This window comes from Neofelis nebulosa, chromosome 10, assembly GCF_028018385.1.
Source record: "Neofelis nebulosa isolate mNeoNeb1 chromosome 10, mNeoNeb1.pri, whole genome shotgun sequence".
Taxonomy (NCBI): Eukaryota; Metazoa; Chordata; class Mammalia; order Carnivora; family Felidae; genus Neofelis; species Neofelis nebulosa.
The window spans coordinates 62,745,246-62,771,848 of record NC_080791.1 but is presented as its reverse complement, the minus strand read 5'-3'; the positions used below and the strand labels follow the sequence as shown (position 1 = coordinate 62,771,848).

At 36.8% G+C, this 26,603-nt stretch overlaps 1 protein-coding gene and 1 pseudogene across 1 annotated transcript; one reads left to right on the top strand and one right to left on the bottom strand.

Moving 5' to 3' along the window:
• Positions 1-5,147: 5,147 nt before the first annotated feature.
• On the bottom strand, positions 5,148-23,972 carry LOC131486606 (olfactory receptor 56A3-like; annotated as a pseudogene).
• Positions 23,973-25,281: 1,309 nt separating this feature from the next.
• Positions 25,282-26,386, top strand: LOC131487369 (olfactory receptor 56A3-like). The gene has a single exon (XM_058688018.1). The coding sequence runs from the start codon at positions 25,317-25,319 to the stop codon at positions 26,262-26,264; it is 948 nt and encodes a 315-aa protein (XP_058544001.1). The 5' UTR covers positions 25,282-25,316; the 3' UTR covers positions 26,265-26,386.
• The last annotated feature ends 217 nt before the right edge of the window (positions 26,387-26,603 follow it).

Sequence of the window (26,603 nt, the reverse complement as noted above, 5' to 3'; positions counted from 1 at the left end):
TCTTGGTTGCCTCTCTCTCTTTTATTTTTCCCTTTCCTAATTTTTTTTGTTTCTTAAATTCCACATGTGAGTGAAATATGGTATTTGTCTTTCTCTGACTGACTTGTTTCACTTATCATGATACTCTGCTCCATCATGTGATTGCAAATAGCAAGATTTCATTATTTTGTATGGCTAAGTAATATTCCATTGTGTATACATAGCACATTTTCTTTATCCATTTATTAGTAATTGGACATTTGGGATCTTTCCATAATTTGGCTATTGTAGATAATGCTGATATAAATATTGGGGTAGAATATCCCTTTTAACTAGTATTTTTTGTATTCTTTGATACATACCTAGTAGTGTAATTGCTAACTTGTAGGGTAGTTCTATTTTTAACTTTTTGAAGAACTTCCATACTCTTTTCCAGAGTGGCTGCACCAGTTTGCATTCCCACCAACAGTGCAAGAGGATTCTCCTTTCTCCACATCCTCACCAGCTCCTGTTGTTTTTTGTACTGTTGATTTTAGACATTCTGACTGCTGTGAAGTAATATCTCATTGTAGTTTTGATTTGTATTTCCCTGATGATGAGTGATATTGAGGACCTTTTCATGTGTCTGCTAGCCATCTGGGGTCTTCTTTGGAAAAATATCTATTCATGTATTCTGCCCATTTTTAAATTCATTTTTTATTTTGGAGGGTGTTGAGTTTTATAGGTTCTTCATATATTTTGGATACTAACCCTTTATCATATATGTCATTTGTGAATATTTGTTCCCATTCCATAGGCTGCCTATTAGTTTTATTGATTATTTCCTTCACCATCCAGAAGCTTTTTATTTTGATGTAGCCCCAATAGTTTGTTTCTGCTTTAGTTTCCCTTCTCTCAGGAGACACATTTAGTAAGAAGTTGGTATGGCTAATGTCAAAGAGGATACTGCCTGTATTCTCCTCTAGGGCTTTTAAGGCTTCATGTCTCACATTTAAGTCTTTCATCCATTTTGAATTCATTTTTGTATGAGGTATAAGAAAGTGGTCCAGGGACTCAGTTGGTTAAGCATCCAACTTTGGCTCAGGTCATGATCTCACAGTTCATGAGTTCAAGCCCAGCATTGGGCTCTCTGCTGACAGCTTGGAGCCTGGAGTCTGCCTCAGATTCTGTGTCTTCCTCTCTCTCTCTCTCTGCCTCTCCCCACCTCTCGCTCAAAAGTAAACATTAAAAAAAATAAAAATAAATAAAAGAAAGTGGTCCAGTTTCATCCTTTTGCATGTTGCTGTCCAGTTTTCCCAGCACCTTGGTTACAGAGACTGTCTTTTTCCCTTTAGAAATTCTTTCCTGCTTTGTTTACATTTAATTGACTATATATTTGTGCGTTCTTTTCTGGGTTTTCTATTCTCTTCTAGTGACCTATCCATTTTTTTTAATGTTTGTTATTTTTGAGAGAGAGAGAGAGAGAGAGAGAGAGACAGAGTGCAAGCAGGGGAGGGGCAGAGAGAGAGGGAGGCACAGAATCTGAAGCAGGCTACAGGCTCTGAGCTGTCAGCACAGTGCTCCATGCGGGGCTCGAACTCACAGACTGTGAGATCATGACCTAAGCTGAAGTTAGACACTTAACTGAATGAGCCACCCAGGTGCCCTCTCTATGAGTCCGTTTTTGTGTCAGTACCATACTGTTTTGATCACTACTGCATTGTAACATAAATTGAAGTTAGAAATTGTGACTCCTCCAGCTTTGATTTTCTTTTTCAAGTTTGCGTTGGCTATTTGGGGTCTTTTGTGGTTTCATAGAAATTTTAGGATTGTTTATTCTAGCTCTATAAACAATGATATTTGCATGTTGGTAAGGATTGTGTTAACTGTATAGGTTGTTTGAGAAGCATAGACATTTCAACAATATTTATTCTTCCAATCCATGAGCAAGGAATGTTTTTCCATTTCTTTGTGTCCTCTTTTATTTCTTTCATGAGTATTTTATAGTTTTCAGAATATAGTTCTTTCATCTCTTTGGGGAGGCTTATTCCTATCTTATTGTTTTTGGTGCAGTTGTAAATGGGATTGTTTTCTTAATTTCTCTTTCTGTTGCTTTACTATATTTCTGTATGTTGATTTTGCATTCTGTGACTTTAACGATTTCATTTATCAGTTCTAGCCATTTTTTTTTTTTGGTGGAGTCTTTTAGGTTTTCTATGTGTAGTGTCGTGTCATCTGCAAATACTTTTATTTCTTCCTTGCTGATTTGGATGCATTTTACTTATTTTTGTTGTCTGATTGCTCTAGCTATAACTTCCAGTACTATGTTAAATAATGGTGGTGAGAGTGGATATACCTGTCTTATTCCTGACCATAGAGGAAAAGCTCTCAGGTTTTCCTCACTGAGGATGATATTAGTTGTGGGTTTTTTATAGATGGCCTTTATTATGTTTCAGTATTTTCTCTCTAAAACTACTGTTGTGAGGTTTTTGTTTGTTTGTTTTACCATCAGTTAATGTTGTACTTTGTCAAATGGTTTTTCTGCTTCTGTTTAAATGATCATATGGTTCTTCTTCTTTTTTTTTTTTATTAATGTGCTCTATTGCATTGATTGATTTGCCAATATTAAACCACCACACCAGGAATAAATCACTCTTGATAGTGGGGAATGATTTTTTAAAGATATTGTTAGATTTGATTTCCTAGTATTTTGTTGAGAAATTTTGCATACATGTTCATCAGGGATATTGGCTTATAGGTTTCTTTTTTAGTGGAGGCTTTATCTGGTTTTGGTATCGGGGTAATGTTGGCTCATAGAATAAATTTGTGTGTGTTTTTTTTCCTTTCCATATTTTGGAATAGTTTGAGAAAAATAAATATTAACTCTTCTTTTTTATTTTATATATAGAGAAAGCCTAAGGGAGAGGGGCAGAGAGAGAGAGAGAGAGTGAATCATAAGCAGGCTATACATTCAGTGCAGAGCTCAATGTGGGGCTTGATCCCACCACTCTGGGATCATGACCTGAACTGAAAGCAAGAGTCGACACTCAACTGACTGAGCCCCCCAGGTGCCCCATATTAACTCTTCTTTAAATGTTTTATAAAATTCACCTGTGAAGCCATCTGGCCCCAGACTTTTGTTTGTTGGGATTGTTTTGATTATTGATTTAATTTCTTTGTTGGTTATCAGTCTGTTCAAGTTTTTTATTTTTTTCTGTTAATTTTGGAAGTTTATATGTTTGTAGGAATTTATCTATTTGTATCAGGTTGTCCGATTTCTTGGCATATAGTTTTTAATAATATTCTCTCATAATTTTTTGTATTTCTATGGTGTTGACTGTTATTTCTCCTCTCTCATTTGTGATTTTGTTTATTTGGATCTTTTCTCTTTTTGATATGTCCAGCTAGAGGCTTATCTATTTTATTAATTTTTTTCAATGAACCATCTCCTGGTTTCATTGATCTGTTCTAATTTTTTTTAGTTTTCTTCCAACTCTTGAGGAAGCCTGTATTGCTATCTATTTCCCTCTTAGGACCACTTTTGCTGCATCCCAAAGGTATTGGACTGTTGTGTTTTCATTTTCATTTGTTTCAATGTATTTTTTATTTCTTCTTTGATTTCCTGGTTGACCCATTAATTGTTTGGTAGGATTTTGTGTTGCTTAACTTCTATGTATTTGTGGTCTTTCCAAATTTTTTCTTGTGGTTGACTTCTAGTTTCATAGTGTTGTGTCCTAAAAGGTGCATGGTATGATTTCAGTCTTTTTTGTATTTGTTGGGGGCCTGTTTTGTGATCTAATATGTTATCTGTTCTGGAAAATGTTCCATGTAGACTTTAAAAGGATGTGTATTCTGCTGTTTTAGGATGGAATGTTCTGAATATACCTATTAGGTCCATCATGTCCAGTGTGTCAATCAAAGCCATTGTTTCTTTGTTGGTTTTCTACTTAGATGATATATCCATTGCTGGAGGTGGAGAGTTAAAGTACCCTATTTTTGTATTATTATCAATTAGTTCCTGTATATTATAATTAATTGTTTTATATATTTGGGTGTTCTCATTTTGGGTACATAAATATTTACAATTGTTTTGTCTCATTTTTGGATAACCAGCATACATTGAATCATTTATTCAACATGTATTCAGTCATTAATTTCATAAACATTTATTGGTCTATGCCATACACTGAGCACTGTTTGCACACTCAAAATACAACAGTGAACATAAAAGACAAAACTTCTTGCCCTTCTACTGCTTAAATTTTAGTGAATGTAGGCTGACTAAACAAATAAATGAGTAAATGTAGGTTCATTAAACAGTGATAAGTTCTGTGCAGAACAGGAAAACAGAGAAGGTATAAGGATATTGTTTGTGCTTGGGGGAATACTGTTGGATACTATGTTAAATACTGTGGTCAGGGAGACCCAGTGGACCTGAGGGACAGAGCTATGTGGACAGAGGAACAAAAAGCAAAAAGTTCCAGAGACAGGACTATAGTTCATGTTTTTAAGCAGCTCTTAGGGAGGCAGTTCTGACTGGGGGTCTGAAGGAGGAGGTCAGGTAGGTAAAGGAGTCCTACCTACAGGAACAAAATTTATCTCTCTTCTGGGCTTATTTATGTGTTTTAATCTAACTCTTAATTCTAACTTTTGAAATTTTCATTGGACCTTTTTGAGTAACGGGACCAAGATTTATGTATGTTAAAATCCCATTTTCTAGTTCTGTGCTAGATATAAAATAGCTTTCAATAAATATGCTTAAATGCCTGAGGGAAAGGTTAAAACCTAATGGTTATTTTCAGCATTTTTTTAGCATTGCTTTTTAATTTTACTTTCTTTTCCAAAGTCAATGCACTATCTTTAAGTACTGATACTTCCCATCAACCACACATCCATTACACTGACTCTAAAAGGGATTTAATCAGGAGCAGACAGTGAGGTGTGATGCTTGATTCATCAAAATTCATAGCTTCTGGGCTGGGTGGCATGATGAGAGATTATATATACATCTGTATCCTTAGTCACTTCTAGAAAATGATGGAATGTAAGAAATGTGATGTACCTGTGGGTAAGAGAAAAACCATACAATTCATATCATCAGGCATGTCCAGAGAGAGGATTAGGACTGTAATTTTGTCTCCAAGTCCCTGTATTCCAATAGTGATTTTGAGTATTTTAGTTAAGAAAAGTCAAGCTAGAACACAATTACTTGCTGCTCTTGCCCTCCTCAGCAATTTCCTAATCCCCTCTTTAATCTCCTGCATTCATACCCCATAGATAATGGGGTTGAGAGCTGCAGGAATTACATGGTATAACACATTAAGTAAGACAGGGATATCAGGGGAAAATTTTTTCTTGGCTATGTGGGTAAAAACAAAAACCAGCAGGATGGTGCTGAAGAAGAGGATGAGGATGAAGTGAGAGCCACAAATGCTCAGAACTTTGGCAGCTGCCCCTTTTGCCTTGAGTCTAAGAACGGCTCATAGGATGAAAGTATAGGAGAAAATGATGAGGATGAGGTCAGAGCCCAGAAGAGTCCAAGCCACAACTAAATGGTAAATTCTGTTAAAGGCAATGTTATCACAGGAGAGCTTGGACACAGAGAGATTGGCACACATACAGTTCTCAATTATATTTTTTCCACAGTAATGATGCTGGGCAGAGAGGATGGGAATAGGTGCAGTAAGAAATGTGTTCCGGGCCAAGATGAAGAGAACAGCCTTTCCTACAAACTGGTCAGTGATGATAGATGGGTAGTAGAGAGGCTTACAGATGGACACATAGCGGTCATAGGCCATGGCCAGGAAGGTGCATGATTCCATGGGCAAGAAGGAATTCATGATGAACATCTGGAGGAAGCAGGTAGAGAAGCTGATGGACCTGTGGTCAAAACAGAAGATGGCCAAGACCTTGGGGATGACAGTCAAGCAGAGCATGATGTCCAGCAGGGAAAGGAGGCCGAGCAGGTAGTACATGGGCTTATGCCAAGAGACCTCCATCCTGATCCGGATGGTGATCAGGAGGGTCACGTTGGCCCCATAGCCAGGAGGAAGAGGAGGCTGAGGGGCAGAGACAACCAATGCTTCCAGATGGGGGACCTGACAAAGCAATTCAGGATGAAGTCTGAGACTTCAATAGAGAGGGAGCTGCTGTTCTAAGGCAGCATTGGCAGTGACTTTAGTGAGGCAGATGTCTCTGAGTAGCTGCAGAAGAGAGGAGTAAATCTATCATACTCTGATGGCTATGTACTTAGCTTGTAAAATCCATAAGGGTAAGTACATAGTCCACTTCATCCACCCCACAGCCCTTGTGCCTAGCACATTTTTTGACATATAAGAGGTGGCTGATAGACATTTGTTGAATATATAATATAATGTTTCCACATCTTTGTTATTTCATGTGTGTTTTATCTTTCTTTTATGTGAATGTATATTTTCAGTTTGTTTGCTTGGTTAATATTTAATGAATCAGAAATTATTTAAACACCAAATGTTATTTAAATTAAATACATAAAATCAAAGGCTGATGAAACATTTCAGTTTAAATTTTAAAATGAACAGAAATGCATTCCAAAGGTTAGATGGGATTCATTTTCAAGATTTTAAGGAAGAAAAAGATGATAGTATCCAGTGACATGATGAACTGGGGTACTTAGAGCAAATCTCCTTGATGAAAAGGTATACAAATCATTTCTATGGTTATGTCTATATCTAATCTCTATCTTTATCAATACCCATACCCATATCCATACCTACACTTATGCCTATACTTACACCTATTATTTATATTTTAATATCTTGAATACACCCATGAACAAGTAAAAAAGAAAGAATTATCAGGCTAAAGATTGGATAAAATCCAGACATCAAAATCAAATATTGATGTTGGCTTTCAACCTGAGAGCACTTGCATCACTCTATAAACTTAAGCACCTGTCTTCATTACCTAGGGGAGCTTGAAATCTAAACTCCAGGGACAGAAGATAAATCTAGGCTCAAGCAGGTGGAGAATGTAGCAGAGGATCTCCCATTTAGATAGGGCTTTACAACACTACATCCTGAATAAAAAGGTGGGCACTAGTAATAATCCCACTCCTTCATCTTCATCCTTCACTTATACCTGGAACTTCAAATAACCTCAAAGCTTGTTATATAGTAGAAATCTTCCCTGTAAATCCTGAACTACTGGCTGGTTCTCTTTTGACTTGGCAGCCTGTGTTCGCACCAACTGTTTGTCTCAGAAAGGAATTTAAAGTTATCCTGGATTGGTGGTGGTTTCAGAAAATAACAGAAACAAGCCCAAATCCCTTCTTGAGAAAGAAACTTCATCTCAGGCCTCAAAGAATTTCAGCACAAAAACTTCTGAAGAAATTGAGTTGCTTGTGGTAAAAAGACAATTAATTAAAAAGAAAATGATGGGGCACCTGGGTAGCTCGGTTAGTTGAGCGTCTGAATTCGGCTCAGGTCATGGTCTCATGGTTCATGAGTTCAAGCCCCACGTCAGGCTCTGTGTTGATAGCTCTGAGCCTGGAACCTGCTTTGGATTCTCTCTCTCTCTCTCTCTCTCTCTCTCTCTCTCTCTCTCTCTCCCTGGGCCCCTCCTCTGCTTATGTTCTCTCTCTCTCTCAAAAATAAAGAAACATCAAAAAAATTTTTTAATTTAAAAAATGAATATAAGCCCACAAAAATGATAACCAAATCCAATCTACAAAAACTTAAGATATTACTTGTGTGGTAAAAGATATTGAACAAAATTATTTTGTTCATTACCTAGCCCTACTGCGTTTTAGGTAATGAAAGAAAAGCTTTAGGGGAGCCTGCGTGGCTCAGTCGGTTAAGCATCCAATTTCGGTTCATGTCATGATCTCACGGCTTGTGAGTTTGAGCCCCGAGTTGGGCTCTGTGCTAACAGCTCAGAGCCTGAAGCCTGCTTCAGATTCTGTGTCTCCCTCTCTCTCTCTCTCTCTACCCCTCCCCTGCTCATATTCTGTCTCTGTCTCAAAAATAAACAAACATTAAAAAAAGAAAACAAAGAAAAGCTTTAAAATATACACAACAAAATAAACACACAGAAAAGGAGAATCAGTCCTCTCTCCAAAAATGAAAAAAAAACATTGCAAGAGACAGATTTAAGAATAGATTAGCCACACTTGGAAAGATAGTTAGTGACCTAGAAGATAGAACTTGAGAAATGTTTTAGAATGAAGCTCCAATGGATATACAGAAAATGCAAACATGTAAAGAGCAAAATACGGGATTCTGACTGCTAAGAGTCCCTCTATCTTTTCTGTTTTCCTGGGATTAATAAGATGATGTCCAGAATTAATATTTTGCTCAGGACACTGGAATCTCTAAAATGTAACAAAGCAGATTTAAGAAGAACCAGATATACTTGAAAAACAGAATATCAACAATAAGAACTAAATTAAACAGTAGATTAGGGCCAGCTAATGGTAGAGTCAGTAAAGTGTCAGAGGTGGTCAGAAGAATCTACTGAGAATGAAGATGGAAATAAAATAAAAACATATGGGAAAAAATGAAGAAAATGTAGGAGAAATAGATGGGATGAGCATGTTTAATACATTTAATAAGAGCTCCCAGTTGAAGAAGAAAGAGAATGAGACAGAAACATCTGAACTTTTCAGGACAGACTACATCAGTAATCAGATTCAAGAATTCCAATAAGGGGCACCTGTGTGGCTCAGTCGGTTAAACATCGACTTTGGCTCAGGTCATGATCTCAGGTTCATGAGTTTGAGCCCTGCACCAAGCTGTCTGCTGTCATCGCAAAATCTGCTTGGGATTCTCTCTGTTGCTCTCTCTCTGCCCCTCCCACACTTGTGCTTTCTCTCCCACACAAAATAAAAAATAAACTTAAAAAAAAGGAATTTCAATAAATCCTGGGTGGGAGAAATCAAAAAAAGTGTACACCTGGATATATCTAAATATATACACTTAGTTGGGGCGCCTGGGTGGTTCAGTCGGTTAAGCATCCAACTTTGGCCCAGGTCATGATCTCACGGTCCGTGAGTTTGAGCCCTGCGTCCGGCTCTGTGCAGACAGCTCAGAGCCTGGAGCCTGCTTCAGATTCTGTGTCTCCCTCTCTGTCTGCCCCTCCCTAGCTCATGCTCGCACTCTCTCTCTGTCAGAAATAAATGAACTTTAAAAAATAAAAATAAATATATACACTTAGATATCATGGTCTAACTTAGGTACCAAAGAGAAAGAAATGATCTTAAAGATCAATATGACTATTACAATGAGAACAATGGGTGTGTGTTTCAATATGCGTGCGTCAACAGGCCACAGGAGTAAAGTGTGGTAAATAATGAAGACACTAGTGAAGATGTCTTAATAATGCTTTAAATTGAAATTGATGGAGGTTTTGAAGATGTTAAACTGTTAGACTACTAAAATTACTATCGAATTATTTATATTAGCTGCTAAAATTGTATTTCTTTTTTCCAGCTTTTTATTGTGGTAGAATACACATGACGCAAAATTTATTATCTTAACCATTTTAATATACAGTTCGTTGATATTAAGTGCATCCATTTTGCTGCGCAACCATCACCAGGATCCGTCTCCAGAACTCTCTCCATCTTGCAAAGCTGAAACTCTGTACCCATTAAACAATAACTTCCCATGACCTCCTCCCTTCTGCCCCTGGCAACCACCATTCTAGATGTTTTTTAAACTGCTAAGATGTTAAATAATTATTAGTTTTCAGTGATCACTATTTCATTGCATGCAGTTATCTGATGAGCATTTCAAAACCATCTTAAATAAACACAAAAGAGGGCTTCATACAAACCATGTCATCCGGAGTTTAGCGGTGGTTGCAGTAACACTAGCATCAGCTCTACAAAGAGTATACGTTTTCCTAAAAGACAGGAAGGACCTTGACTTTCTGTCCTTGATCAATGAAAGACTAGGTGAGGAACTTCTAAGGATCTGGTTGATTATTTGGAATCAAGACAGTGATCAGGAAGGTGACACTGGCCCCATAGCCAGGAGGAATAGGGCATGAAAGGTATCAGTGCTGCCAGCTAGGAACCTGACAAAACAATTCTGGAAGTACTTGGATATCAGCAGAGCAGATGTTGCTGGAGGATAATATGACATTTGATCCCATCTTTGAAGAGGCCAACAAGTAGCCAAAAAAGAAGAAACTTGTTAAAAAATCATTTAAGCTTGTGGAGAACCATGTAAGAAGCTTTGTGGAAAGTATCAAACTAAATTAAAATAGGATGGGAAATAACATAATAATCTGGTTAGTCAGATTGTCAATCACTGTATTTGACCTTGGGAGAAAATATCAAATATGATTCATCTCTGCCTTTGGGATAACTCATTGAATAAAGTAGGGCACAAAAATGTCAGACAGAAGAATAGCAGTATAGTGTGGCTCACCAAAATAAGATGTGCTCGTGGTGTTATGGAAGTACAAGAGAGTGATCCTTTATTTATTTTTAAATTCCACTTCAATTAACATGCAGTGTTACATTAGTTTCAGGTGTACAATATCGTGATTAAGCAATTCTATATATTACTCAGTGATCATCATGATAAGTGTACTTTTAATCCCCTTTACCTATTTCACGCATTCCCCCACCCACCCACCTCATCTCTGGTAACCACCAGTTTGTTCTTCATATTGTTCTGAGGGTTTTGTTTATTTATTTTTGTCTCTCTTCATTATTGTTTCTTAAATTCTACATATAAGTGAAAATATATGGGATTTGTCTGTCTCTGACTGACTTACTTCACTTAGCAATATGAACTCTACATCCATCCATCTTGTTGTAAATGGCAAGATCTCATTCTTTTTACGACTGAATAATATTCCATTCTATGTGTACAACACATCTTAATCCATTCTTCTAGCAATGAACACTTGAGCTACTTACATAATTTGACTATTGTAAATAATGCTGCAATAAACAGAATGGTACACATATCTTTTCAGATTAGTGTTTTCATACTCTTTGGGCAACTACCCAGCAATAGAATTACTTTGTCATATGGTAATTCTATTTTTAATTTTTTGAGAAACTTCTATACTGTTTCCCACAGTGCCTGCACCAGTTTGCATTCCCACTAACATTACAAGTGATTTCTTTTTCTCCTCATCCTTACCAACACTTATTGTTTCTTGCGTTTTGGATTTTAGCCATTGTGACAACTGTGAGGTGATATCTCATTGTGGTTTTGATTTGCATTTTCCTGATGATAAGTGAGCTCAAAATATTGAGCATCTTTTCAATTGCCTCTTGGCCATTTTTATGTCTTTTTTGGAGAAATGTCTGTTCATGTCTTCTGCCATTTTTAATTGGATTATTTGAGGGCTTTTTTTGTTCTTGTTTTTGTTTTTTGGTGTTCAGTTGTATAGGTTCTTTAGATATTTGGATATTAACCCCTTCTTAGAAATATCATTTGCTAATATTTTCTCCAATTCGGTAGGTTGTTTTTTTAGTTTTGCTCATTATTTCCTTTGCTGTGAAGAAGTTTTTTATTTTGATGTAGTCCCAAGAGTTTATTTTTGTTTTTGTTTACTTTGCCTTAGAAATATATCTAGAAAAATACTATACTTGTGAATACTACGGTTTTAGGTCTCATATTTAGATCTTTTATTCATTTTGGGTTTCTTATGTATGGTGTAAGAAAGTGGTACAGTTTCCCTTTTTTGGATGTAGCTGTCCAGTTTTCCCAACACCATTTGTTGAAAAGACTGTATTTTCCCCTTTGCATATACTTTCCTCTTTTTAAATAGATAATTGACCATGTAATTGTGTGTGGGTTTATTTCTGGTCTCTCTTCTGTTACATTGTTCAATATGTCTATTTTTGTGCCAGGGCCAAACTGTTTTGATTACTACAGCTTTGTAGTATATCTGTGAATGTGAGATTCTGATACTTCCAGTATTGTTCTTTTCAAGATTGCTTTGTGTATTTAGGGTCTTTTGTAGTTCTACTGAGATTTTAGGATTCCTTGTTCTAGTTCTGAGAAATATGCTGTTGGTATTTTGATAAGGATTGCTTTGGATAGAATGGACATTTTAACAATATTTGCTCTCTAATTCCATGAGCATGGAATACCATTCCATTTTTTTCCTCATCTTCAATTTCTTTCATCATGTTTTATCATTTTCAGAGAATAGGTCTTTCACCTCCTTGGTTAAGTTTATTCCTACATGTCTTATTATTTTGGGTACAATTGTAAATGAGATTGTTTTCTTAATTTCTTTTTCTGCTACTTTATTATTCGAGTGTAGAAATGTGACAGATTTCCATATACTGATTATGTATCCTATGACTTTCCTGAATTCATTTATAACTTCTAGTACTATTTTAGTGGAGTCTTTCTGGTTATTAATATATAATATCATGTCATCTGCAGATAGTGAAAGTTTTACTTCTTCCTTCACAATTTGGATACCTTTAATTTCTTTTCCTTGTCTGAATGCTTGTAGCACTATGATGAATAAAAGTGGCAAGAGTGGACATCCTTGTCTTGTTCCTGACCTTAGGGGAAAAGCTCTCCATTTTTCTTCACAGAATATGATGTTCACTGTGGGTTTTTCATATAATGCCTTTATTATGATGAAGTATGCTCCTTCCAAACCTACTTTGTGAGGGGGTTTACCATGAATGGATGTTGCAATTTGTTAAATGCTTTTTCTGTATTATTGAAATGATCATGTGGTTTTTATCCTTTCTTTTATTGATGTGATATATCATGTTGATTAATTTACAATTTTTGAACCAACCTTGCATCCTGGAAGTAAATCGTACTTGGCTATAGGGAATGACTTTTTTTAATGTATTGTTGGATTTGATTTGCTAGTATTTTGTTCAGGATTCTTGCATCTATGTTCATTAGAGATACTGTCATTTAGTTCTCTTGTTTTGTAAGTGTCTTTACCTGGTTTTGGTATCAGGATAATGCTGGCTTCATAGAATATACTTGGATGCTTTCCTTCTATTTTTCAGAAAAATTTGAGAATAAGAAGTATTAACTCTTTAAATGTTTAGTATAATTCACCTGTAAATCCATCTGGTCCTATACTTTTATTTTTTGGTAGTCTTTTGACTACTGACTCAATTTCATTCCTGGCGATTGGTCTATTTAGATTCTATATTTCTTCTTTTTCTTATTTTCTATTTCTACTTGATTCAGTTTTGAAAGAGTGCATCTTTCTAGAAATTTATCAATTTCTTCTAGGTTGTCCAATTGTTGACATGTATTTTTTGTTGTAATATATATATTTTTGTATTTCTGTGGTATCAGTTGTCACTTCTCTTTCATTCTGATTTTACTTATTTGGGTCCTTCCTCTTTTTTTCTTGGTGAGTCTGCCTAAAGGTTTATCAATTTTGTTTCTCTTATCAAACAATGAACTCTTGGTTTCAGTGATCTCACCTATTAGTTTTTTAGTCTCTATTTCATTTATTTCTTTTTTTTTAAGTTTTGATTTAAATTCTAGTTAGTTAACATATAGCGATTGAGGAAATGAGATGGGCTCAATTCTTGCAAACGGTGGGATTAAAACATGGAGTTTTTAAAGGTCAGTGGGTTTAGCTGGGATGGATCGCAGAAGGCATTGCCTTGCTCCTGGAGAGAAGAAAAGCAAATAACCCAGGGGCAGACAGCGTGCAAATAATGATTTGAAGAACGCCTGGAGTACACACAGAGGGAGAGTATTCAGAGTATTTGCTGTTCTCAGGGCATCCCAGATATGGCACATTCACAGAGTCTCCTCTCCAGGATAAAGGAGCTGGCTGGCACTATTTTCCTCCCCTAACTCCCAACATAAACACAGAGCCACCTACAGGAAGTAGCAAGGCACCAACACTGGCTCCCTAACTTGCTTACACAAACCACATTACTGGAGTAAAATACTTATATCATACAAATAAGTTTTTTTAAGCCAAAGACTGTAACAAGAGTTGAAGAAAGGCACTATATCATAATAGAATGGTCTATCCAATAGGAAGGCCTAACAATTGTAAATAATTATGCCCAACTTGGAACACCCAGATATGTAAAACAATTAACATATATAAAGGAACTCATTGATAATAACATAATAATAGTAGGGGGATTTAACATTCACATCAGTGGACAGATCATCTAAGCAGAAAACAACAAGGAAACAATGGCTTTGAATGACACACTAGACCAGATGGAATTAACACATATTCTGAACATTTCATCCTAAAGCAGCAGAATTTTCATTCTTTTTGAGTGCACACAGGACATTCTCTAGAATAGATCACATACCAGTTCACATATCAGGCATCAACAAATACAAAAAGATTGAGATAATAATATGCATATTAAAGCATGTGGTCTGAAAGACCACAGCACTATGAAACTTGATGTCAATGACAAAAAAAACGTTTGGAAAGACCACAGAAGTATGGAGGTTAAACATGATATTAAACAATGCGTGGACAACCAGGACCTTAAAGGAGAAATAAAAAATACATAGAAACAAATAATAATGAAAACATGATGATCCAAAATCTTTGAGATGCACCAAAAGCAGTCATAAGTGGGAGGTGGGCAGCAATATAGCACTACTCAAGAAGCAAGAAAAGTCTCAAATACACAACCTAACCTTAGAGCTAGAGGTAGAAAAAGAACAGCAAATTAAGTCTAAAGCCAACAAAAGAAGGGAAATAATAAAGATTAGACCAGCCATAAATGATATAGAAACAAACAAATAAAAAACAGTAGAACAGATCAATTAAACCAGGAGGTGGTTCTCTGAAAGAATTAGTAAAATTGATAACCCCCTAGGCAGACTTATCAAAAAGAAAAGAGAAATTACCCAAATAAATAAAATCACAAATGAGAGAGGAGAGATCACAACCAACACGACAGAAATACAATAAATTATAAGAGAATATTATTAAAAATTATATGCCAGCAAATTGGATAATCTGGAAGAAATCAAACAATTCTTAGAAACACATAAACGACCAAAACTGAAACAGGAAGAAACTGAAAACTTGAACAGACTAATAACCAGTGGAGAAATTGAATGAGTAATCAAAAATCTCCCCCAAAACAAAAGTCCAGGGCCAGATGGCTTCCCAAGGGAATTCTGCCAACAATTAAAGAAGAGTTAATACCTATTCTTCTGAAACTGCTACTAACAAACAAACAAACAAAAAGAAATGGAAAGAAAACTTCCAAATTCATTCTATGAGGCCAGCATTACCTTTATTCCAGAACCAAAGACCCCATTATAAGGGAAAATTACAGGCCAATATCCCTGCTGAACATGGATTCAAAAATTCTCAACAAGATACTAACAATTTAAATACAACATTACATTAAAAGAATTATTAATCATGAGCAAGTGAGATTTATTCTTGGACCACAGGGGTGGTTCAGTATTCATCAATCAATCAGTCTGATACACCACATTAATAAAATAAAGGATAAGAACCATATGGTCCTGTCAATAGATGCAGAAACAAAATTTTGACAGAGTACAACATCAATTCTTGATAAAAACCTTCAATAAAGTAGGGATAGAAGGAACATATATCATCATAAAGACCATGTATGAAAGACCCACAGCTAATACCATACTTAATGGGGAAAAACAGCTTTCCACCTATAGTCAGGAACAAGACAGGGATGTCCACTTTTACCATTGTCATCTAACATAGTACTGGAAGTCCTACTTACAACAATCAGACAACAAAAATAAATAAAAGGCATCCAAATAAGCAAGGAATAAGTCAAAATTTCACTCTTTGCAGATGACATGATGCTCTATGTAGAAAACTCTGAAGACTCCACCAAAACATTGCTAGAATTGATACATGAATTCAGCAAAGTCCCAGGATACAAAATCAACGTACAGAAATCTGTTGCGTTTCTATACACCAATAATGAAGCAACACAAAGAGAAATCAAACCCCATTTACAATTGCACCAAAAGCCATAAGATATCTAGGAATAAACCCAGCCAAAGAGGTAAAAGTTCTGTACTCTGAAAACTATAGAACATTTAAGAAAGAAATTGAATAAGAATGCAAGCTGGTGCAGCCCTTCTGGAAAACAGTATGGAGGTTCCTCAAAAAACTAAAAATAGAACTACACTACGACCCAGCAATTGCACTACTAGGCATTTATCCAGGAGATACAGGTGTGCTGTTTTGAAGGGACACATGCACCCCCATGTTTATAGCAGCACTATCAACAATAGCCAAAGTATGGAAAGAGCCAAAATGTCCATTGATGGATGAATGGATAAAGAAGTTGTGGTATACACACACACACACACACACACACACACACACACACACACAGACATACACACACACACACAATGGTGTATTCCCTGGCAATCAAAAAGAATGAAATCTTGCCATGTGCAACTACGTGGGGTGGAACTGGAGGGTATTATGCTAATTGAAATTAGAGAAAGACAAAAATCATATGACTTCACTCATATGAGGACTTTAAGAGACAAAACAGATGAACATAAGGGAAGGGAAACAAAAATAATATAAAAACAGGGAGGGGGACAAAACAGAAGAGACTCATAAATATGGAGAACAAACTGAGGGTTGCTGGGGGGATTGTGGGGGGGGATGGGCTAAATGGGTAAGAAGCACTAAGGAATCTACTCCTGATATCATTATTGCACAATATGCTAACTAATTTTGATGTAAATTAAAAAATAAAATAAAATAAAACAAGTTAAAATTTAAAAAAGAAAGAAAGAAATTAAAGAGGACACAAAGATATGGGAAAACATTCCCTGCTCATGGATTGGAAGAACAAATATTATTGAAAATGTCTATACTACCTGAAGCAAACTACACATTTGATGTAATCCTTATCAAAATGCCACCAGCAATTTTTCACAGACGTAGAACAAACAATCCTAAAATTTGTATGGAACCAGAAAAGACTCTGAATAGCCAAAGCAATTTTGAAAAAGAAAAGCAAGGCTGGAGGCATCACAATTCCAAACTTTAAGCTATATTTCAAAGCTGTAGTCATCAAGACAGTATGGTGCTGGTAGAAAAGGACACACAGATCAATGGAGCAGAATAGAAAGCCCAGAAATGGACCCACAACTATATGGTCAACTAATCTTTGATAAAGCAGGGAGTAATATACATTGGAAAAAAGACAGTCTTTTAAAAAAATTCATTGGGAAAATTGCACAGAAACATACAAAAGAAAGAAACTGGCCCACTTTCTTGTACCATAAACAAAAATAAATTCAAAATGGATGCAATACCTACATGTGAGAAAGGAAACCATCAAAATCCTAGAGGAGAACACAGACAGCAAACTCTTTGACATCAGCCATAGCAACTTCTTGCTAGATACATCTCTGGAGGCAAGAGAAACAAAAACAAGAATGAACTCTCAGAATTTCACCAAGATAAAAGTGTTTCTGTGCACAGTGAAGGAAACAATCAACAAAACTACAAGGCAGCCTATGGAATGGGAGAAGATATTTGCAAAAGACATATCTGATAAAGGGTTAGTATCCAAAATCTATAAAGAAATTATAAAACTCATCGCCTTCAAAATAATCCACTTAAGAAATGAGCAGAAGACATGAAAAGACATTTTTTTTCAAAGAAGACATACAGATGGCCAACAGACACATAAAAAGATGCTCACCATCACGCATCATCAGGGAAATACAAATCAAAACTACAATGAGATACCACCTAGCACTTGTCAGAATGACTAAAATTAACAATTCAGAAAACAACAAATATTGATCTGGATATGGAGAAAGGGGAATGCTCTTACACTCTTGGTGGGAATGCAAACTGGTGAAGCCATTCTAGAAAACGGTATGGAGATTCCTCAAAAAGTTAAAAATAGAACTACCCTATAAGACAGCAATTACACTACTAGTTATTTACCCAAAGGATTCAAAACACTGATTTGAAGAGACACCAGCACCCTGATGTTTATAACAGCAATATCAACAGTAGCCAAATTATGTAAGGAGACCAAATATCCATTGACTGATAATGGATAAAGAAAAAGTAGTATATGTACACAATAGAATATTATTCAGCCATCAAAAAGAATGAAATCTTTCCTTCTGTAACAAGGATGGAGCTAGAAAGTAATGCTAAGCAAAATAAGTCAGTTGGAGAAAAATGCCATATGATTTCACTCATATGTGGGATGTAATAAATGAAACAGATGAACATAGGGGAAAGAAAAAGAGAGAGAGATAAATCATAATACAGGATCTTAACTATAGAAAACAAACTGAACATTGCTGGAGGGGAAGTGGGTGGGAAGATGGATTAAATGGGTGATGGGTATTGAGGGCACTTGTGATGAGCACTGGGTGTTCTATGTAAGTGATGAATCCCTAAATCTACTCCTAAAGCTGATATTAATTTATATGTTAACTAACTAGAATTTAAATAAAAACTTGAAACAGTAAACAAATAAATAAATGAATAAATTATTATGAAAAATAACCACTCAGTTAAAAAAAAACAATTAAAACAAATGAAACAAACAAAAGCACCTTTGTGATCTTGTGAAATGTTCCCTAAATAGGATCCCCACAGAAAATCTATTCATAGTAAAACAGAGTTTGAGTTGTTCAAATTGAAGATTTTCCATTGAATAATGGGAAGTTTACACTAAAATTCACAGATACATAATAGAGTAGAGGAGATACTAGCAATATCTAGTGAAAAGGGGGCTCTAAGATTTAAATTATGCATGGAGATTTTGCAAAAATATGCAAGAAAAACAAAATTAATAGAAAAAGCAGGCAAATGATGTCAAAATATAATTCACAGCACGAAAATCACAAACGGTTAAACAGTATACGAACAATGCTGAGTTATCAGGAGAAAATCATATTAAAATAATGAGATACAATTTTATATCCACCAAGCATTAAAAAAAATAACATCAATTGGTGTAAGGAATGTGAAGAATTAAACTATAGAAGAATTAAACTATAGAAATTTCTAGTGAGATTTTATAAGTATTTTGGAGACAAATTTGGTAATTCCTAGTGGAATTAAATGTTTTTACTTTATAACTAAAAAAACCCACTCCTACACATATACCTATTTTAGGACTATAAAAGAAGTATACAAAGATATTGACGTTAGCAGTAATTATAGGTCATTCGGGTGTTGACTACTTATATAAAAAATGCACATAATGGGAATTGAAATGAATAAGCAATGAAAAAGAATGACTTATGCAGAACAACATGGACAGTTGTTTAAGATTTAGTATTGAGTGAAAACAAAGAATAACATCAGATTATCCAATATTATTTATAAAATTCAATATCCAAATAATCCTCATGAACATGTAGTTACATAAGCATATCTAAAATTAATTGAAAAGACACATTTTAAGAACACTGGAGCTTTGGGGCGCCTGGGTGACTCAGTTGGTTGACCATCAGACTTCTGCCTAGGTCATGATCTCATGGTTCATGAGTTCGAGCTCCACATTGGGCTCTGTGCTGACAGCTAGGAGCCTGGAGCCTGTTTCAGATTCTGTGTCTACTTCTATCTCTGTCCCTCCCTTGCTTGTGCTCTGTCTCTGTCTCTGTCTCAAAAATAAGTAAACATTAAAAAAAACAATAAGAACACTGGGGCTTTCACTTTTCTAAAGAGAAGAGGAATAGGAGCAAAGTTGAGATATGTAGGAGACAGAGAAATAAAAATAGAGCAAAAGAAGGCCTTTAAAGAAACTGATGCTGATGCCACAACACAGGGAACAGAGTCAGTGGTATTGTAATTGTGTTATGTGGTGACAGATGGTAGCTACCAATGGTGAACATAGCATAACTGTATACATTTGTTGAATCACTATGTTGTACAACTGACTAATGCAACATTCTGTGTCAACTACAATCAACTTTTAAAAATAATGAAAAAGAAAGAAAGAAAAAAAAGGAACTGATGATGCTTGCTCCCATAATTTGAGGCATATGAATATTTCACATGAGGCTCAAAATGAAAAATAAAATAAACAAATCATTCTTTCTAGTATAGAGCTGTATATACATCACATTTGAAAAGTCTTTCAGTACAGCAAAAAACATGATAGGATTTTCTTTAAGAAAAGCACATTGCATTTTCTCAGGGATATATTTTTCAAGTTACTCTACCATCATTATCATGATGCCATCATAAAAGTCATGGCAAATTAATACCAATCCATTCAATAGCATGGTTTGGGAGGTACCTATCTAACAATGGTCTGTTGGAAGCCCATGAGAACTTATGAGTGAGCTTATTGGACCCATGGAAGGCATCGAGTATGCATGTGCAAATGACTGTGAACATGGATGGATGAATGTAAGACCCCTATACCCAGGAGATTAACTGTCCACAGAACACACAGTCAATGTTGGGCTGGATTACCAGAGCTCCTTGCTTTTAGAGAGAAAGAAAATCATTTTCTTCTCCTTCCTGCCTGTCTGTCCCAAGAGGGCTTTTTAGGCACAATAAAGTAGGGATGGAGTAGTTCCCAGAGGGAAAAGTCCCTGAGGCCCTGGAGTTATAACTACACCCAGATAGTTCAGGAACTAACCAGAACTCCAATATCAGTGGAGCCAGACCCTTGCTCACATCCTCTGTAAGTGAGTCTGGATAGAGGGCCCCTGAGAGGCAGCTATTCCAAGATTAATCAGAACATGGGGACACCTTTCTTTTCAGTACAGATTTGTGTTCCATTCCATTCCTGAGTCAGTACTGCTGAAGCAGTCTGCAAACCAGGTTGTAGAGATTTCATCCTGTCTCAGGTCAGGAAGCAAATGTAAGAACCTGTGTTCTGGGACCTTCCTTTTTGCCCTTCTGTTGCCTTTTCTGATCTTTTACTGAGTGGTGCCAGATTCAGAGGTGCAGGAGTTTGTCCATAGGAGATGAATAGGGGTGGGGTGGAAAGCCTGAAGAGTGATCATCTGCAGCGTAATTTAGATGATTTGGAGTTTTCAGCTGAACATACTGAAGGGGCATTAAGGCAAAGAATCAGCACACAAATGCTTGAATCATGGAGGAGAAATTAAATTTAATCTAAGTAACATTAGAGGTTAAAGACAGAGACCACAATTTGGGGTCAGTGGGAGTAAGAAAGTAGTTCCTCAGATTAAGCTTCATCTAAAGAATTTCTAAAAGCTATGCTGTAAAAACAGAAAACTATGCCCAGAAGATCATTGAGGTATCTATTACTGGTTGCACTCAGTAAAGTCCTAAACAATATTTTGGAGAGATGTCTCAACTTCTGAGTTTCTGGAGTTAGGTGGTCCTTATAATTAGTAATTAATACATAATAATAATAATAATAATAATAATGGACACAAAGTAAAAGGAAACAAGAAGAAAATTGTAATCTGAGCAGTGAAACCAGGAGTCAGAGTTGTAAGTGCAAAAACAAGGGACATTCCAGATTTCTGGAAAATGGCCCAAGGATTTTATGTGCATGGGGGTGGAGGTAAGAGAAACCTAGAAACATAAAACAAAATGCCAGATACGATATGCGTTTCTGTATCACTGTGGTGACACAGGACATAGGTATATTCATATAGTCAGTGGTTTGGACCTAACTTTTATTTCTTCCACATCCAGACACTGCTAATTAAGCTGGAAATACAGATAATATCACTGAGTCTCAGTTGTCCATTTCAAAAGATAAATTGTTAAAATGGTGTACTTAACCTACCTACTTCAGAATGTTATGAGTCACATATGAAATATGTTTAAAATTCATCCCAAAATTGCCCAAGTCACTACTAATGTATTCTGCTAGAAAGAGAACAAGAATTGGAAGCCATCTAAATCTCTTCTACATATCATGTGGGAGCCATGCCTGGCAGGTGCCAGCTGCACAAACCCTTGCTTAGGGAAGCAGAGGATCAGGAGTAAAGAGAAGAGCCCTGGAAGGGAATGCCATTCCTTCCAGCTCTGAGAGCAAGCCCCAGACACTAACAGGGTCTCCTGATAGGGAGAGTTTAACAGCAGCCTGCAGCTGGGGAATAGAAAATCATATCTGGAAACAAAAATACTATTTGAACCACTCCAGGAAAACGAGTGTTTCTAAAGTGATGGGGTTTTGGAGTGGTGGGGGTCTGGAGCTGATGGCCAAGAAAGAATTCTTGAGATGTGTTTGGTGCAAAAAGGTGATTTTGTTTTATGATTTTTTTTTACCTCAACACCTAGAGTTTCTTGTCTCGCAGCTTCAAAGAATGAAGAGGTAGACACAAAATGAGCAGCAGGCAAAACTTTATTAGAGTAATATAAGAAAGTAGGAATAGAATGAAAGCTCTCTTTATAGAGAGGAGGTATTTGAAAGTGAATGCCTGTGACTGTAGGCAAGGGTCTTTGTTTTATAAGGTTTTGGTCACCACCTCTCTCCCACCTTTGTTTCTTCTCAGGTCCGACCCTTATTGGCTGGGTAACTCTAAATGTCAACTCATTCCTTTTTGATTGGCTCATTTCTTTTACATGAGGGGTGGTCTATGGCCATACCGTTCCTTGTGCGTCATATGTTTTATGGTCTACTACTCACTTTTCGTCAGGTCTTTTGTCAAATTCCTGAGGGGAACCTGAGGGGGAATAGCGGCATCAGTTACAGTCTTAAGAGGAACCTTACACCCAAGAGGGTTTACTGTGGTCAGACACTCCCAGCATTATTCCAAAATATGCGTTTTTCCCCATCCAGGGGCCTCAGGTCCTCATCTTTCCCTGTCTGCCAATTTTATTCTATATTTCCCTATCATAATTTTATTAAATCACAGGGACAGGACCCATGGGCAGAAAGAGCTGCACTGGGGTTGTGAAGAGTGACCAGTTATATACCATGGAGTTGAGGGAGGTAAAGGCAAAAGGGAGGCCTACAAAAGGACTTTCATATGTTAAAGATACCTGAGGCCTTGCTATTGTAAAGCTAAGGTTGTTTTCTCTCTAGTCAAGCATTAACATTAAGTCAGTAGGGAGTTAATGGAGAAATGCTACACTGTGTATTTGCTTCAAGTATTTGTCAATGGGCTGCAGGTTATAAAGGAATTTAACTATAACTACCATTTCCTTCTTGCTTTTGTTCCCCACATCATTGTGGAAGGGAGGGTGATATTGGGGCTCTGGGAAACTAAATCTATAGGTTTCTGGAGATTAGGTTTTTGACAAGATTGCCTTTTTCTTATAATTTACTATGACTTATGTGAACTGATGGAGACTCATATTCTGCATGACTGTGGTCTCTATCAGTTAACCATTTGTTTTCCCCTTTTCTTTGTTCTTGGGCAGCCAGGAGTGCCTGAGCAATGTCACACATATCTCACTGCCACCGCCCCCCCACCATGGGGTGGGGGAGGGTGGTGTTAACTTTTGCTTTGCCCTCAGCTTTCCTAATACTTCCTCATCATAGAGGTATGAAAACATTGTTCCGATCTGAGTTCATGATTTAATAAAACTCTCTTCCTTGCCACTCTAACCCCTATGCCAAACTATTCCTCCTCCATCAGATTCTGTTGTCAAAACTATTCATTGTATCACTGGTGTAGTTTGTGTTTTCTTTTTTATAGAATTGATGGGAAAAACGTATTATCATTATAATTATTCATGAGATGCAGAGGAATCCTAGAAATTACTCCAACCCACCCACTGTATTAAGCAAGAAGATCAGCGTAATACAGTAATGAGTGAATACAATTGTGAGGTATAATTTTCCTTGTTGGTAATGTGATATTATAACATATCTCATTGGATGCTGAATAATTCAATGGGATGAAGCCCTAGGAATTCTAGAAATTCCAAATCAATATGGAATTTATCTTATATAGTGAACCTCAAGAGTAATAAATAGGGAAGTATTTAAACTCCCAATGAAAAAGTGTTTCTAAACCCACAAAGTAATGGTTTAACAGAGGCCTTGGTGCATGTAGATAGATTCAGCTACAATGGACTGCATGATTTGAAGTATCCCACAAAGACCTGATCCTCACCTTTGACCAGCCTTCAGTCATCTTTCAAACCTCATTCACAATTCAGGGGGACAAGCACCTTAGAACCCTTCACCCTTAATGTAAAGGAGAGAACCACCTCACTTCATTTAAATTATTTTTCGCCAGCCTATGTCCCATGTCAGAGGTACTCAGTCTCCTCTACATTCTCCTAATTGTTTGTGCAAGACCTGTCATTTGTTCTTATTTCTACCCATTGTTTCCTGAATGATCTTAGTTTGCTTCCTTGAAAAAGGGACAGTTTCTTTTTCAACATTGTGACCCTAGCACCTAACAGAATGCCAGGGGAGGACGTCAAATGTTAGAGAACATGGCAACATCGAACTGGGCTTGGAAACAGAGGAATGTGTACCTGGATCATTATACTAATAATGGAAAAATAAAATAGAAACGGGATGCAAAAACTTTAAAGATAAGACTTCATCACCCTCACATTATTGCAACCAGAACAATCAAGTTTTCACCTTATCTGATGGCAGGTATCGGTCTCACAAAGCTATGTGGAATTGCTCCTTCTCCTCTTAAGATTGTTTCTTCCCAAAGTTAAGAATTGTACAAATATGAAGATATATAGAAAGGAGAAAAGCAATTTTTTGGCAGGATCCACACCTCCCTCATTAAATGACTGTTGAGATAATGAAGATTAACTTTATTTACAAGGCATCATCTTTTTTTAAGTTTTTATTTATTTATTTTGAGAGAGAAAGCATATAATCAGGAGAGAGGCAGAGAGAGGAAAGGAGAGAATCCCAAGGAAGCTCCATGCTGTCAACACAGAACTGTGAGATCATGGCCTGAGCAGAAATTAATAGCTGGACGCTTAACTAATTGAGCCACCCAGGCACCCCAGGGCATCATCTTTTAAATCTGTAATTAAAACAAACTATAGCTGAAAACTCAGAATGAGGGTGACATGAGACCCAGGGACATTTATCTGTGTCCCTATTTGTGCCAGGTTCTATTTCCTTATCTGTGTAAATGGTTACAGTTGAATTGACAAATTGGGGAAAAAACTTTCAAAAAATAGTTTTCTAAGTAATTTTCTCCTCTTTGGTTTCTGCAAACATTACAGTTCTATTAAAAATAAACCTTGAACAAATCAAACATGTAAAAACAAACCGTATTACCTCAGTCTTCTATACTGTTTAGTGATAGGACTGGCCCTGGAGCATGGCACAAAGGATAAACAGATGAATTCACATGGCTCTGGATGACCAACTAGGACTCACGAGTTTCACCTAACTAAAGCAAATTGTTCTAAATTCATGTGTCTTAAGTCAGTATCTAATTTTTATCCTAATTTTACAGATCACTGAAAGAAAGCTGCAGAAATATATATGACAAAATATGACAATATACCAAAATGGCACCATCACCTCTGAGGTTTCAGACTTCCTCCTGAATTGTTTTGTCAGGTCCCCCAGCTGGAAGTTCTGGTTGTCCCTGCCCCTCAGCCTTCTCTTCCTTCTGGCCATGGGGGCCAATAGTGTTCTCCTGATCACCATCTGGCTAGAGGTCTCTCTGCATGAGCCCATGTACTACCTGCTCAGTATCCTTTCCCTGCTGGACATTGTTGTCTGCCTCACTGTCATCCCCAAGGTCCTGGCCATCTTCTGGTTTGACCTCAAGTCCATCAGTTTCTATGCCTGCTTCCTCCAAATGTACATCATGAATTGGTTCTTTGCTATGGAATCCTGCACATTCATGGTCATGGCCTATGACCGCTATGTGGCCATCTGCCACCCACTGAGGTACCCATCCATCATCACTGACCAATTTGTAGCCAAGGCTGCCATTTTTATTTTGGCCAGGAATAGTATTATTACAATGCCTATCCCCATTCTATCATCCCAACTCCATTATTGTGGGACAAATGTCATTGACAATTGCATCTGTGCCAATATGTTTGTCTCCAGGCTCTCTTGTAATGATGTCACCATTAGTCGCATCTACCAGTTTGTTGGAGGCTGGACACTGCTAGGATCTGACCTCATCCTCATCTTCCTCTCCTACACCCTCATACTGCGAGCTGTGCTGAGACTCAAGGCAGAAGGTGCTGTGGCCAAGGCCCTGAGCACATGTGGCTCCCACTTCATCCTTATCCTCTTCTTCAGCACCATCCTTCTGGTCTTCGTGCTCACTCATGTGGTGAAGAAGAAGGTCTCCCCTGATATTCCAGTCTTGCTCAACGTCCTCCACCATGTCATCCCCGCAGCCCTCAACCCCATAGTTTATGGAGTGCGGACCCAGGAGATCAAGCAAGGCATCCAGAGATTACTGAAGAAAGTGTGCTAATAAGGACAAGATCTCTGCATTCCTAATATAGGATGAGTTTTGAATCAATAATGGGTGAGTGGGCTGGAATTAATAGCTATTGGATATTGTGTCTTCTTTAATAAAACTTAAGTTTCATTGTATGTTTCCCTTTCTCTCACTTTTACTTTAACAATATCCTTGATCCCTTTGCGTTTCCACCATGCACATTATCCTATTTTGACAAAATACTGGGATTTCTTGGATAGGTAGCTTAGTGAGAATTTTATTCTTGAATATACAGCTATTAATGTGCCATGTCTTTGTGTTCTTGACTATACAACTCTGGATATTTTGAGGTAGTTGTGTAATATGCAATGT